The sequence below is a fragment of the Myotis yumanensis genome, unplaced genomic scaffold (genome assembly GCF_028538775.1).
Source record: "Myotis yumanensis isolate MYYU_CA2020_CCGP unplaced genomic scaffold, mMyoYum1.0.hap1 SCAF_7, whole genome shotgun sequence".
Classification (NCBI taxonomy): Eukaryota; Metazoa; Chordata; class Mammalia; order Chiroptera; family Vespertilionidae; genus Myotis; species Myotis yumanensis.
The window spans coordinates 32418440-32430891 of record NW_027223758.1 but is presented as its reverse complement, the minus strand read 5'-3'; the positions used below and the strand labels follow the sequence as shown (position 1 = coordinate 32430891).

General features: G+C 52.1%; 1 protein-coding gene across 1 annotated transcript in view; it reads right to left on the bottom strand.

The window, feature by feature from the left end:
* Positions 1 to 370: 370 nt before the first annotated feature.
* The window catches only part of RSPO4 (R-spondin 4), a 30035-nt gene continuing 17953 nt past the window's right edge, over positions 371 to 12452 (bottom strand). Inside the window, exons 2-5 of the mRNA XM_070421470.1 lie at positions 6117 to 6305; positions 5296 to 5436; positions 2506 to 2691; positions 371 to 474 (exon numbers count right to left, since the gene is read on the bottom strand). Coding sequence (XP_070277571.1) covers positions 371 to 474; positions 2506 to 2691; positions 5296 to 5436; positions 6117 to 6305 — 620 coding nt within the window. The remainder of the gene's footprint in view (positions 475 to 2505; positions 2692 to 5295; positions 5437 to 6116; positions 6306 to 12452) is intronic.

Below are 12452 nucleotides of genomic sequence, written 5' to 3'. Positions count from 1 at the left end.
GTCTCTCAAAGTGTGTGTGTGTGTGTGTGTGTGTGTGTGAGAGAGAGAGAGAGAGAGAGAGAGAGAGAGAGAGGACACAATGGAGAAATGATAAACAGGAAGAAAAGTGGGAGGAAAGGGAAAGAAAGGCAGACAGATAAAAGGAAAGAAGAGAAAAGGGGGAAGAGGGAGGGAGGACAGGAAGAAAAGACGGAGAGGAAAGTAGATATGGAAGAGATACAGGAAATAAAGGGAAGAAAAGCAGAAAGGCAGCTTGACATGGAAAACAGAAAACGGGGAGGAAAGATAAAGGGGAAAAGAAAAAAAGCAAGAGGGTGCGGAGAAAGCACGAGGCCTGGAGGAGGGCGGTCAGGCGGCAGCCCCCTGGCTCTCAGGCCTGCGGCCGGCGTGGCCTCATGTCCAGCTGGCGGTCCGTCTTCCTGTCCTTGCGCGGGCGCCGGTCTCTCCTGGCCTTCTTCGGGCTGGGGTTTCTCTCTGCAGCGGGAGCACAGGCTGCTGTTTCTGAGGCCAGCTGGGTCCGGGAAGACCCCTCAATCTGAAAGACGAGGTGCCCCCCCCCCCCCCCCACTCCCAGCAGGGCCCAGAGTAGCATTTGGGCGCTGACCTGGCAACCACTCCTGTTGGAGTCTGGACTGTGGGAAAACTTACCCCAAACCAAACACTTCTCTCAGTTCCTTGGGGGCCGGGAGGGGCGCTCACTTGCTGGGCCCTCCCCAGGCCTGGAGATTCATTCAGGCCCCCCAGGACTAAGGGTGGCTTGTGGGGGTGCCTGTGAGCCTTCCAGGGACACGCACTCCATGGCTTACAGGGATCTTTACTGGAGGGAACACATTTTACCCAGGTCCCCGCAGCACCTTCCCCACTCACCTCGGGGCCCCAGTGATGCCATTTGAAACAATGACAATCAAAAGAACAGCAACTACACAGGAGCGTTCAGCTAGGGGCCCCGCATGGCAGCCGTGCTCCAGATGCTCTGTTAGACTCAGGGAGCTGTGGGGGAGGCCCTGACAGGCAGCTCTGGGTCTGTACCTCACCCAGTGCCCACTGCGGGGGCTGGGCTGGGACGCAAACCCAGTCTAACTCAGAATCTTGACCCCATTGTGCCCCCACCCCTGTGGAGCGGGGGTGGGTGTCTGACACAAATATCTGATTAGTCCCACATCTCGGATGAGATGACTGAGACCCAGCCAGAGGCCTTGCTTGCTCAGTGGCACAGCCTGGGCTGCAGTTCCTGGTGTCACTTTCAAGTGGCTCCCAGCTCACTTGGCCAGGGGTGTCCCTGGGTTCAAGGCCTGGCTCCACCATGTCCCAGGTGCCCTAGCTCCCGGTCGCTCATCCTTAAACACAACTTTGGATCCCTCTTTGCACACAGACCTACATTTGAATTCCAGGTCCATACTTCCCTAGCTGTGTGAGCCTTGGGCAAATGAGTTAACCTCTCTGGACCTCAATCTTCTCATCTGTAAAATGGGTATAATACTAATACCTACCTCATGATGCCATTGTGCAGATTAAATGACTTAATGAGTATAGAGAATTAGCAGAGTGCCCAGCACATAGTAAGAGCACAGTTAACATTAGCTAATTCCATATTATTACTATTCACCATTCACATCTTACCGACCACACTCTGCAGTCCCTCTTTTCCACATCAATGGTTCCTAAGCGCCCGCAGGGAATATTTTGGATATCTGTGTGGTGATCTTGGTTGTCACAAAGAAGGGGTCCCAGAGGCATTCAGTGGACAGGGATCAGAGGAGGGACAGTCCCTCACAAAAAGAGTTGTCCCATCCCACCCAGCTCTCACGTAGCTGAACAATCTGCTTGCTCAGAGCCAAATTCCATCTTGGTGTGAATGCCAAGGGTGTGTGAACACTTTCCCCATTCACTGACTGGCCTAGGGTGGCCAGGGTGGTGTTCATCAAGCGGCCAGACAGTTTTGTTGACTTTGTTAAGAGCTGGCCACTATTAGGGAAGCCGCATCTCTGATGGCAACACAAACGTGCACTTGAGCCCTGAGCTTGGCCATCACTTGGCCATGATTCTGCTTCACTCAGCGTTCTCGGCGTGTTGGGCCCGAGCATTGCCGTGATGAGGTTTCTTTTGTTTCTCTTTTATATTGTGGTTAGGGCACTATGCTGATCTTTTTAAAATGACATACGCAAGTGGGTTACATTATCCATGAGTTTCATTTCAGAATATTAAAGAGGCTGTTCCAAACCCCTTGTGATGAAAGAGAGGGGTCAGTCTGAAAGTGCTGAGAACCTTGTTGTAAAGGACAAGCTCGATCTTCCTAATGATCTGGGCCTGACCCCCAGGAGGGCAGACGGCAGACCCTCCTTTGAAGGGACACCGGGAGGGCAATGCTTACCCACATGAAGTCACGGCTAATGGTGGACGCTCAGGTCCTGACATCTACTCTCTGGGAGACCAGCATCCCAAGGCCGCTCAGAGTGCCCCTGGGCCCTTCCCGCTACAGCCCTGTGGGCCTGGTCTGGAGCTCACCTCCTGGGCAGGGCCTCCGGATGGCACATTTCCTCGACTCAGACAGCACCTGGCAGGTTGCTGCTTCCTCCTGTTCCGCGTGGCCGGCTTCTCGTACCCGGGTTTCCAGGCCCCAGGCCGAGCCGCAGGTCTTCCCGTGATGCATGCAGGGGCTCCAGCTGCCCCAGGGGCCCAGCTCACACTCCTCTGTGGGGTGGAGGGAAAGACAGACAGACTGACCGATGGAGTCAGCTGGCAGGGAGTGTCCCTCAGATCCAAGGGCAGGGTGAGGGCGGGTCAACTGCCTGTGGCCACATCTCTACATGCGGGGAATCAGGCTGGACAGGAGCAGAGAGAGACATTTGAATCGCAGCTTCTGAGAGCCTGGGACGAGAGCCTGGGACCAAAGCCTGGGCCGAGGGCTCTTCTAGAGGGTGCACAGGCCATCGTGGGCCAGACGCCAGAGGGGCCAGCTGTCTGGCTTTAGAGGGGAAGGCTTCCCCGAGGAGGTGACACAGAAGCTAAGGGGAGACAGTGGTGCATTGGGTGGTGATGGCAGCGAGCACATGTCTGACTCCCACTCAGCCCCAGGGCCTGGAAAACCATGTTTGAGGGACAGAGCAGCTAGCGTGGGGGCGGAGTGAGGGTCTGGGAGGGGAGGGGCAGAAGGAGAGGCCAGAGGGTTGGCTGAATGGCCCTCAGGGCCAGGACATGGTTTTGAACTTGATCATGTGTCTGATCAGCTATAGAAGGTGGAAGCTACGCAGTGCTGTTGGAGGGAAAATGAAGTCATGGACATAAAAGGTCTTAGTAGGGAGTAGTCTTTAAAAAAAATAAATATATCTATTCTTTCACAGTTGATGCTTTTCAGAGTCCTTGAGAGGTAGCAGAGAATGGGGGGGGCTATTAACATCCCCATTTGGCAGATTAGGGCACTGAGGCTCAGAGCAGGGAAGGGACTGGCTAAGGGAAGAGAGAAGGGTCTCGCACAAGAGAACACAGGTTTGAGATCCTGTTGGGTCCAGAGCCAGGTCTCCAGACCTTAGAAGAATGTCCTTCTGCTGGATGCATTCATCGGACTGGCAAAGACTGAGCACCTACTGCATGCCAGGGGCGGTGCTGGTGCTGAGGTGCAGCAGGGACAAGGCACACCTGGGTCTGCCTCTGGAGAAGTCAGGCTGGAAGGACAGGGTGCTCGCCCAGTAAAGGGAGGAGCCCAGGAAGCTGTGGGAGCTCAGAGGGGGCGCAGGTCCCAGCCTGGGGGACTGGGAAGGCTTCCTGAAGCAGGAGCCTTGGACCCGGGTCTTACAGTGGAGGGAGAGGTTAGCCAGGCTCAGGGAGGGGCAAGAAAAAGAAGTGCTCCGGGTGGAAGGAATAACCGCAGATCTTCTGCAGGACTCAGCCTGACACCAGCCGGGAACTGGGGAAGTTGGAGTATAAACTCAAGTGGAGAGAAAACAGTGATGGGTGGAGAGGCTGGCAGATGGGGGCCAGATTGCACAGGGCCTGGGAGGGCTCTCCCTGAGGACAGTGGGAGCCACTGAAGGGCCTTGAGCAGAAGGGAAACCTGATCATATTGCCATTTTGAAATAATCTCTCTGGCTGCCCGGACAAGAGCCAGCATGGGCCGGAAGCAGGGAGACCTGAGGCAGGCAGACAGCCAGGAGGCGGTGGCCATGATCCCAGTGATGGGCAGAGTGTGGGGAGAAGAGGGATGGGGGGGGGGGGGGGTAGGGCGGTTGGGGACCTTTATTCGGCTTCATTTCCCCCCCAAAGTTTGTGGGGGTTTTGCCACCTGACATCTGTATTTATTCTTGTGTGACTCTTCTGTCTCCCAGCACAATGTTACATCCACAAGGACGAAGGCATTATTTATTTTGTTCACTAATAAGTCCCCAGCACCTCGGAAGTGCCTGGCACATAGCAGATACCCTAGTAAATATTTCTTGGCAAACGAATGAGCAGATCGGATTGGATGTAGGCTGAGAGAGGAGAGTCACCAGTGATGCCCACATCTCCGGCGTGGCCAGCATGGGCCGTGGAGCTGGTTAAGGACAGAGAAAGCACCAGGCTGGGGATGGGGAAGGAGGGACGGAAACACGCAGAGGGCAGGAGCGGCTGTGGTCTGATGCTCAGGGAGGGATGTGGCCAGGGACAGTGAGTCGGGAGCCACCAGCTTTTGGAATGACCGTGAACAGGAGCCCAGAGGGAATGTGTGGGCAGAGATATGCGATTCAGGTGAGAGCACTGGGAACATCCAGTCTCAAGTGAGGACAGATCACAGAAGAAGAGCTCACAAAGGAGTCTGAAAAGGAGCAGTGGGGAAAACAGCAGTAATAACAGTGACATGTATTGAGCACTTACTGTATACTAGTCACTGTATTAAGCGCTTCCAATTTTATTAACTTAATCCTTATAACAATCCTCTCCCACAAAGTAGGCTCTATGTCCTATGGTAATTTTTTTTTTTTTAATGTTTGAAGAAATTGAGGGATAGAGAGCTTAAGTAACTTGCTCAAGGTCACAAATGGTAAATTTTAGAGTTGGGATTTGAACCCAGGTCTGTCTTATTCCAAAATCAGTGCTCTTCTGTACTCAGCTGCCTCCCTTGTTAATGATAATGATGCTAATGTTGGTCGCAATAATAATCATAATGGTGGTTTTAGCATATTGAATGACTCCTGTGTATACCTGACATGGTGTGTGGGGCCTGCCATCCACGTGACACTTCTTCCAGGTCTCCTGACACCCTCACCAGCCTCTGCTGCGGGGCGGAAGGGCAACGGGCAGGATGAGGAGGCCCCTACTCACCCTGGCACTCCCGCGTGCTCTGCTGGGCTGCGGTGCCCAGTGGGCAGGTGGGCAGACACTTTCCCTTGTACAGGTAAAACCGCCTCTTGCACTGGATGCAGAAGTCCTGGCTGAAGCAGCTCTCACACGTGGTCCCACATTCTGTAACAGAGCCAGGGCCACCCCTGGTGAGGGAAGCTGCCCAGGAGGAGGGCATTCTGGGACTGCCTGAGGTGGGAGGGCCTCTGAGCAGCCCCAGGCCCTGCAGCCCGGGGTCAGGATTCAGTGTCTCCTTTGAAGCCCAGACTTGTCCAAGGTCAAACTGGGTTGCATTCCAGGGGAACTCCCTCTCTCATGTGAACTGAGGCTCAGCAGGGCCAGGTAACATGTCCAAGGCAGCATGGTTATTTGTGTTTAAAGCTCAAGCTTCCCTTTCTCATTGGAGCAAAGAAAAGGCAAGTGACACAGCAAATCTGGGCGAGGAGTGAGGACTCCCTGCTCCATTTCCGTCAAGGCTCAGAGGTGGTCATGATTGTCCCAGGTCACAGCAAAAAGAGAGTTAGGAGCTAGGACTCCTTTTCTCATTTGAGCTAGGCTCAGGGGGTGAGAAACACGCCCAAGGCCACACAGCAAACTAGGGTAGAGATGAAGGCCCCCTGCTTATACCAGAGAAGACACTGACTTGCCGAGGGCTTTAGAGCCACCTGAAACCAAGCAAGTATCTGAGTCTGGGTTCAGGCATACACCCACTTCCCCTGTGGCTGTCGGGGTACCAGAGAGGATAGGAGCCAGAGGTGCCCAGGAGCCCAACACTAGCCCAGGACAAGGGAGGAGCCACGTACTTCTGCACCTGTTCACCTCCTGGCCACGGACGCCGAAATAGCCGTGGGGACAGTCATGCACACACTTGCCGTACTGGCGGATACCTTCTCGGCGGATGAACAGGAAGAGCCTCTGCTGGCAGGTGGAGCAGCCGTTCTCCTCTGAGCAGATGACGCAGCCTGTGCAGTTGCCGCCCAGACCAGTGCCCACTGCCATCCAGACCAGGGTGGAGGGTGAGGGAAAAGGAGAGAGATGGTCAAACCATATATGTTGTCTCATTGAGATATGAACTGAGCACATAGCTACCAGTCAAATGACTACATTTCCCAGCTTCCCTTGCAACTAGATATGGTCATGTGGCCAAAAGCAGCTCTTTGAACTCTGGGAGCCCACACATCCTGCTGATAACTCCATTGCTGTTGCTTACATCTGAGACCCCTGACTACCCAGCGGGCTCATATGGAGGAGCACAGTGCTGATGCTCCTGAGAAGAGAAACTGCCACAAGGAGCCGAGTAAAGGTTTGTGTGTTTCCAAAACGATAGACCTGGCAGGACCTGAGGGCAGAGAGAAAGTGTGATGTTGTAAGAGGAACTTCCAGGGCCAGAAAGGGACAACTGCGAAGTGAACAGTGCCCAGACCTCCCACCCAATTGGCAGAGACCGTAAGTTCTGATGACAGCGAGGGCTAGCAAGGATGAGAGGAAACTTCCGTCCTCTGGAGAAAAATCTAGCAGCATCTAGTAAATTTGAGGACGTGCTTCTGCTATAAAACCCAGAGCAGTGGTTCTCAAGCTCGAGCAGGCCTCAGCATCTCTTAGAGGGCTTGTTGCAACACAGATCGCGGGGTTCCACCCTGGAGGGTCTGACTCTCTAGGTGTGAGGTGGTGCCTGAGAGTCTGCAGTTCCAACAGGCACCCAGGTGATGCTAATACTGCTGGTCCAGGGACCACATTCTCAGAACCACTGACTTAGAGACGCCCGTGTGTGTGCACAAAGAGACATGTACAAAGACGTTTATTGCAACATTATTTAATAGCAAACAATTGCAAAAACCTAACCATTTATCAAAATATAGCAGCACGCTGTGGTATAGACCTATGCCACAGCCATAAACCACACATATGGCCCAGCCATGATGAATGACAGAGGTGGAGTTACAGTCTTTTCGTGGCTACTTCTCAAAGACACTGCTGAGAGCAAAAAAGCAAGTTGCACAATGAGTCATACAGTAAGGAGCTATTTACATCAAGTTGAAAACCTGCAAAACAATATTTTGTAACATTTATTATACATAAATTTGTATTAAGAGTAAAAGACAGAAGGGGCTGATAAACACTGAGTTCAGGATGTAACACCTCTGAGGTGAGAAGTGGGAGAAGACATTGGCAAGAAAACGGGGGACTTCTACTCGTATCTGTAATATTTAATATCCTAAAATCTAAAGCAACTATGAAAATGGCAAGATTTGACAAAAGTGGCTGCCCAGTACACGAATCTTCACCATCTTGTCTTTTATTCTTGACTGTAGGTTGGAAATATTTCATCATAAAGTATATTTTTTTAAAAGAAGAGTTTAGCCTCTATTTTTTCCTGGGGGTGTGCGGAGGGGCAGAGAACTATATTCTTTCTATTCCTCCTCCTCCCATCTCCCTTCCCCCAAGCACCGGCCCATCCTCAAGCTGAGATCCTGAGCAGGGGGAGGTGATAGAAATTCTGAGAGCAGTGGAGACCTGCGCCTCTGAGCACTAGGCTACCTGTATCCCCATGTCCATTCTCCTCCTCCTCCTCCTCAGTAATGGAACCCTGATTTTTAGCAGAATTTATGTCTTCCAAGAATAAAGACTACATTTCCCAGGCTTCTTTGCAGCTGCGTGTGGTCATGTGTCTAGGTTCTGGCCAATGGACTTTAAGTGGGAATGTCCTGTGCCACACCCAGGAAATGCCCTTTAAAGGAAGGGCAGGGCTATCCTTCCCTTCTTCCTTCCTCCCTCGAGGCTGAGAACGAGGCAGCTGGAACCACAGCAAAGGCAGGTGACAAAGGGACCTGACAGGGAGACACTGTGGCTGAGCCAGACCAGCCCCGGGACTGTCTACCTCAGATTCTTTTATAGGAGAGGGAGGAAAGTGCTGTCCCTCCTGTTGAGGCCTCCGGTTCTGTCAGATGCCGAGAACTACGTGATAATGACTGATGATGTCAGGTCTTAGCCACACTGGTGGGCACAGAGTGATGCCAAGGGACACCAGGGTGCCCCTCCTCAGTGCCTTGGCATTGTATGAGCCCCTTGGACCTGAGATGCCGCCCACCAACAAAGGGCAAAGGGACCCTCAATTGGCTTGAGATGATCTCTGCCATTTGGCAGGAAAGGAGTTTAAATTAGAAGTTATGTCCGATTGCAGAAAAACGAAATGGCATTTCCTGCAAACTGAGTTTGTGAACTGAGACTCATGCTCTGACAGGGGTGCTGTTGCCCATTTTGCAGCTGAGAAAACAGAGGTGCAAAGAGGTGCCATGACTTGCTCAGGGTCCCGTAGAACCGGTTGGGGCAGGGACCACGTCAGTAGGCCGTCCACTGCCCTCGTGGAGCATTCGTTCCGGACCTGGGGCCTCAGCGGCGACCCACACCTGGCCTTGCCATCACAGGACCTCATGGCAGAACTGAAGCCTGCAGAGAGGACTGATAGCAACACAGGTGGGGACAAAGCAACACTCTAAATAACCACTGTCTCTCGGGAGGGCTTAGGGTGACTCAGCCCGGCCGCTGCCTGTTCACCAAGGACCCTGAGGCCAGAGGAATGGAACCTTCCCCAAAGTCAGGCAGCCAACAGCAAAGATGCCCCAATTAGAGCTACAGCACTAATATTTGTAGGGTGATATTTCCAACTTTCTGAAGACAAAAGAACCCCACAAGGACCCTCCCCTTGACCTCAGATAGTGTCAGTCTCTGTGAGTGTGTGTGTGTGTGTACAAGAACTCACTATGGATCTCAACTAGCATCTTTCAAGCCCAGGTCTTTGAAGAGAGGTGGCTCTGCCTTGGTCCTGGTGTTTGGCTAGGGTGCCCTCTAGTGCCTCTATATTGTAATAGCACCTGTGACTGTGAATTCGGATTGTCTTACTCGGTCGGGGCTTTCATCACATCTGTCTAACTAGTTAAATACAGCAATGCTCTTTTCCTCCATCCCCAAGGTCACAGTTGCAGAGTCGAATGCCAATTTTATGACTAACTAGAGGTCTGGTGCACAAAATTCGTGCACGGGTACAGTCCTTAGGTCTGGCCTGCAATCAGGGCCACCTTCCCCAGCTGCCCAAAGCCAGCCCCATCCCTCGCTGCCACCCACCCCCCGTTCCCCGTTCACCATTGGGTGATAGGTGCCTGACGGCCAGGGGAAGGGACCAAGAGGTCAGCTGTTCCTGCCGGCTTGTCTGCCCCACCCCCGCCACAGGTGGCCATCAGGCGATCAGACCAAGAGGTGGTCAGTGCACCTCATAGTGACTGGTCCAGCGGTCGTTCTGGTCATTCTGCTATTAGGGTCAATTTGCATATTACCCTTTTATTATATAGGATAAGTGATGACAACTAGAGTTTGTATAATGCTGCTTTAGAAAGATCCAAACTTGATGGTTCTTAAATTTGACCGTGCATAAGAATCCCCAGGGAGGCTTGTAAGCCTGGGAATGTACATTTTAACAAGTCCAAAATAAGACTGCTAGGCATTTTGGAAGTGTCCTCCTTGCTCACAACCTCCTTCCCCTCAGAACTGGCCCTGGCAGCTACACTTGTACTGCATGAGCCTGTTCCCTGGTGGATGCTGAACCAGGGACGAACAGCTCATGTAGGCTGGGCTGCATATCTTGAGGATTTTGACTCTGGGTTGATAGACAATGTCTGGGCTGGCCTGTTGACCTAAGAATATTTGTAGGAGGGCAGAGTGCCCCATTCTGGTGCGCACGTGTGACAAGCTCTGGTGGGCAATCGCATCTGTGGCCCCCTCTGCAACAGAGGCCCCATGCCTCTGCACCCTCGGAGTCTGAGGTTCATGCCGAGCCATCTCCACTCAGAAGCACTCAAGCTGGGCGTGGCCAATCAGGACTCAGGTCCCCTTGACTACATGGTGGGTTCAGACATAGGCATGTATCTCAACCAGAGCCAGTCAATGACTGTGTGTGTGTGTGTGTGTGTGTGTGTGTGTGTTCTTTTCCCACTCCATTTGGATTTGGAAAGATGTAGACCAGAGCTGGTGGGCCCCACATGAGGGGAGAGTGTCCCAAGAATGGAGGCCACAGAGCAGCAGCCGAGCCACGGATCGGCTGTGCACCTGGATCCACCCGTGGGAGTGTGGAGGCGGGGGTCCATAAAATTTCTTAAGCCACTTTGAGTTAGGTTTTCTTTCACTTTCAACCAAAAGACTCCTGACCAAGACAGAAGCAGAGAGAGAAAAATAAACAATCAGATGCAGAGAGAGAGAGAGCACAGCAACTAGAAACCTACTGGGGTCCAAAAGATCGAGTTTCTGCCCATTTTCCACGCCCAGGTTCCGGTCCCCCCAGGGTTGGTTCACCACATAGATCCAAAAAAAAGTCACTTTTTCACTTGAGCCATCTCTCCTCCTGTCAACTCACAATCAAATGGTGTAATTTGCCAGACAGGACACAGATCACGGTTTCACAGGATAAAGGCGCCTGGAGCACCACCACCATGGCCTCCCAAGGGGCTCTGGGGTCCCAGGGCCACACTTTGAAAATATCTGCGTCCTTCTACACGTCATCACTGCCCTCTCCCAGCTCAGATGCAGGTTTCTAAGTGAAGGCGTTGTAGTTCTAATGGCAACCTCCCCGAGTTTTCTTGGGGCACCAGAGGGGATGGCACCACTTGTGATTTCCCTTAGCAACTGTCTCCCATAATCAAGACCATTCTTCCCCAGTCAAAATGCCAGATGGACCAAAATGTATGGCCTTGTGTTATTCTAGCAGCTGGCGAGAGAATGGGTGGTGGCAGGGTCTTGGGATGACATCTGAGTCACTTTGCCTTTTCGGCTACTCGGGTTAGTTGGGACTTGGATGTCCATGTTATGGACAATGGCAGTGGAACTCAGCATGTCAGGCTTGGCAGTTTACAAAGGGATGCAGGCTTAAGACAGCTCTGAATGCATGCATTAGCCCAGGATCGATCCGTCCGTCCATCCATCCATCCATCCATCCATCCATTCGTCTATCCATCCATCCAACAAGTAGCCTCTACTCTGTGTCAGGTCCAGGGGGCAGCTGTGTGATCATGGGCAAAGTACCTTCACTTTCCAAGATTCAATTATTTTAGCCGTTAAAGGGGTAATAATGCTTATCTTCAAGGTTGTTGTGATTCAAGGAGATAATGCATGGAAAACTTTTAGCTGACAGCCCTGCATTCAGCAGGCCCTTGATAAATTGAGCTGCTGTTATTATATTGAAGCAGATGACATGCTTTCTGGCCTCAAAAATCTAAGGCCACGTGTTATGGTTCAGGCGCCTAGATTCCAATCCAGGCTCCATACTCGCTGAGTGACCTTGGACAGGTACCCTATGCTACCTTCATGGGCCGTGGTGAAAGGTGTTTGCAAATCACCCAGCAAGTGCCTGGCACATAGTAGGTGTTTCTCCATAAATGTGAGTTCCCTCCCTGTCCCCACACTGTCACCACACACGGTGGGATTGTACACCCACATTTGGACCCTCAGACCCTCTTCCCCTTTCATAGGTGAGCAAACAGAGGACAGCAACTACCAACTACCATCTCCAGGGAGATGGTCTCTCATCCTTGGGCTAGTGAAGAGCTCAGGGCAGGGACATGAGGTGGTAACTTTGCTCTTGGGTGAAAGGTAGTTTATTCTTTCTGCTGGGATCTTGGAATGACCTGCATGCTTCAAACCTCAGGGTGGCCCACATCCTGAGCAATAGGAATCAATGGCTCAGCGGTTGCAAGTGATCTCTATATTTTTTCCATTTAGGGATCTGGAGTGAATTCGGGGTCATCTCTGCAGGATCATGCACCTGCCTTTACTCGGAGAGCTTCCCTGGGCGGTGGTTCAAAAGGCACAGGGTGACATCCGAGACTGAAAAGTACATGTTCCCCCAGACAGGTTCACCTCCTCAGCAGCCTGCAGTGAATGTGTCCCCGAAAAAGCTTCAGGACCCACGTGAAGAACTTCAGCCCCACGCTTAAAAACAAAACAAAACAAAACAGAAAACAACCCCCACCCAGTAATTTGAATAGATTACCAACACTTGAAAAATAAAATTTCACATAAAAAAAAAACAACAAAACCCAACCACCTGGAATTTGGGCTTCTCTATAAAAAGTCAGAATATCTGCCCATGCTGG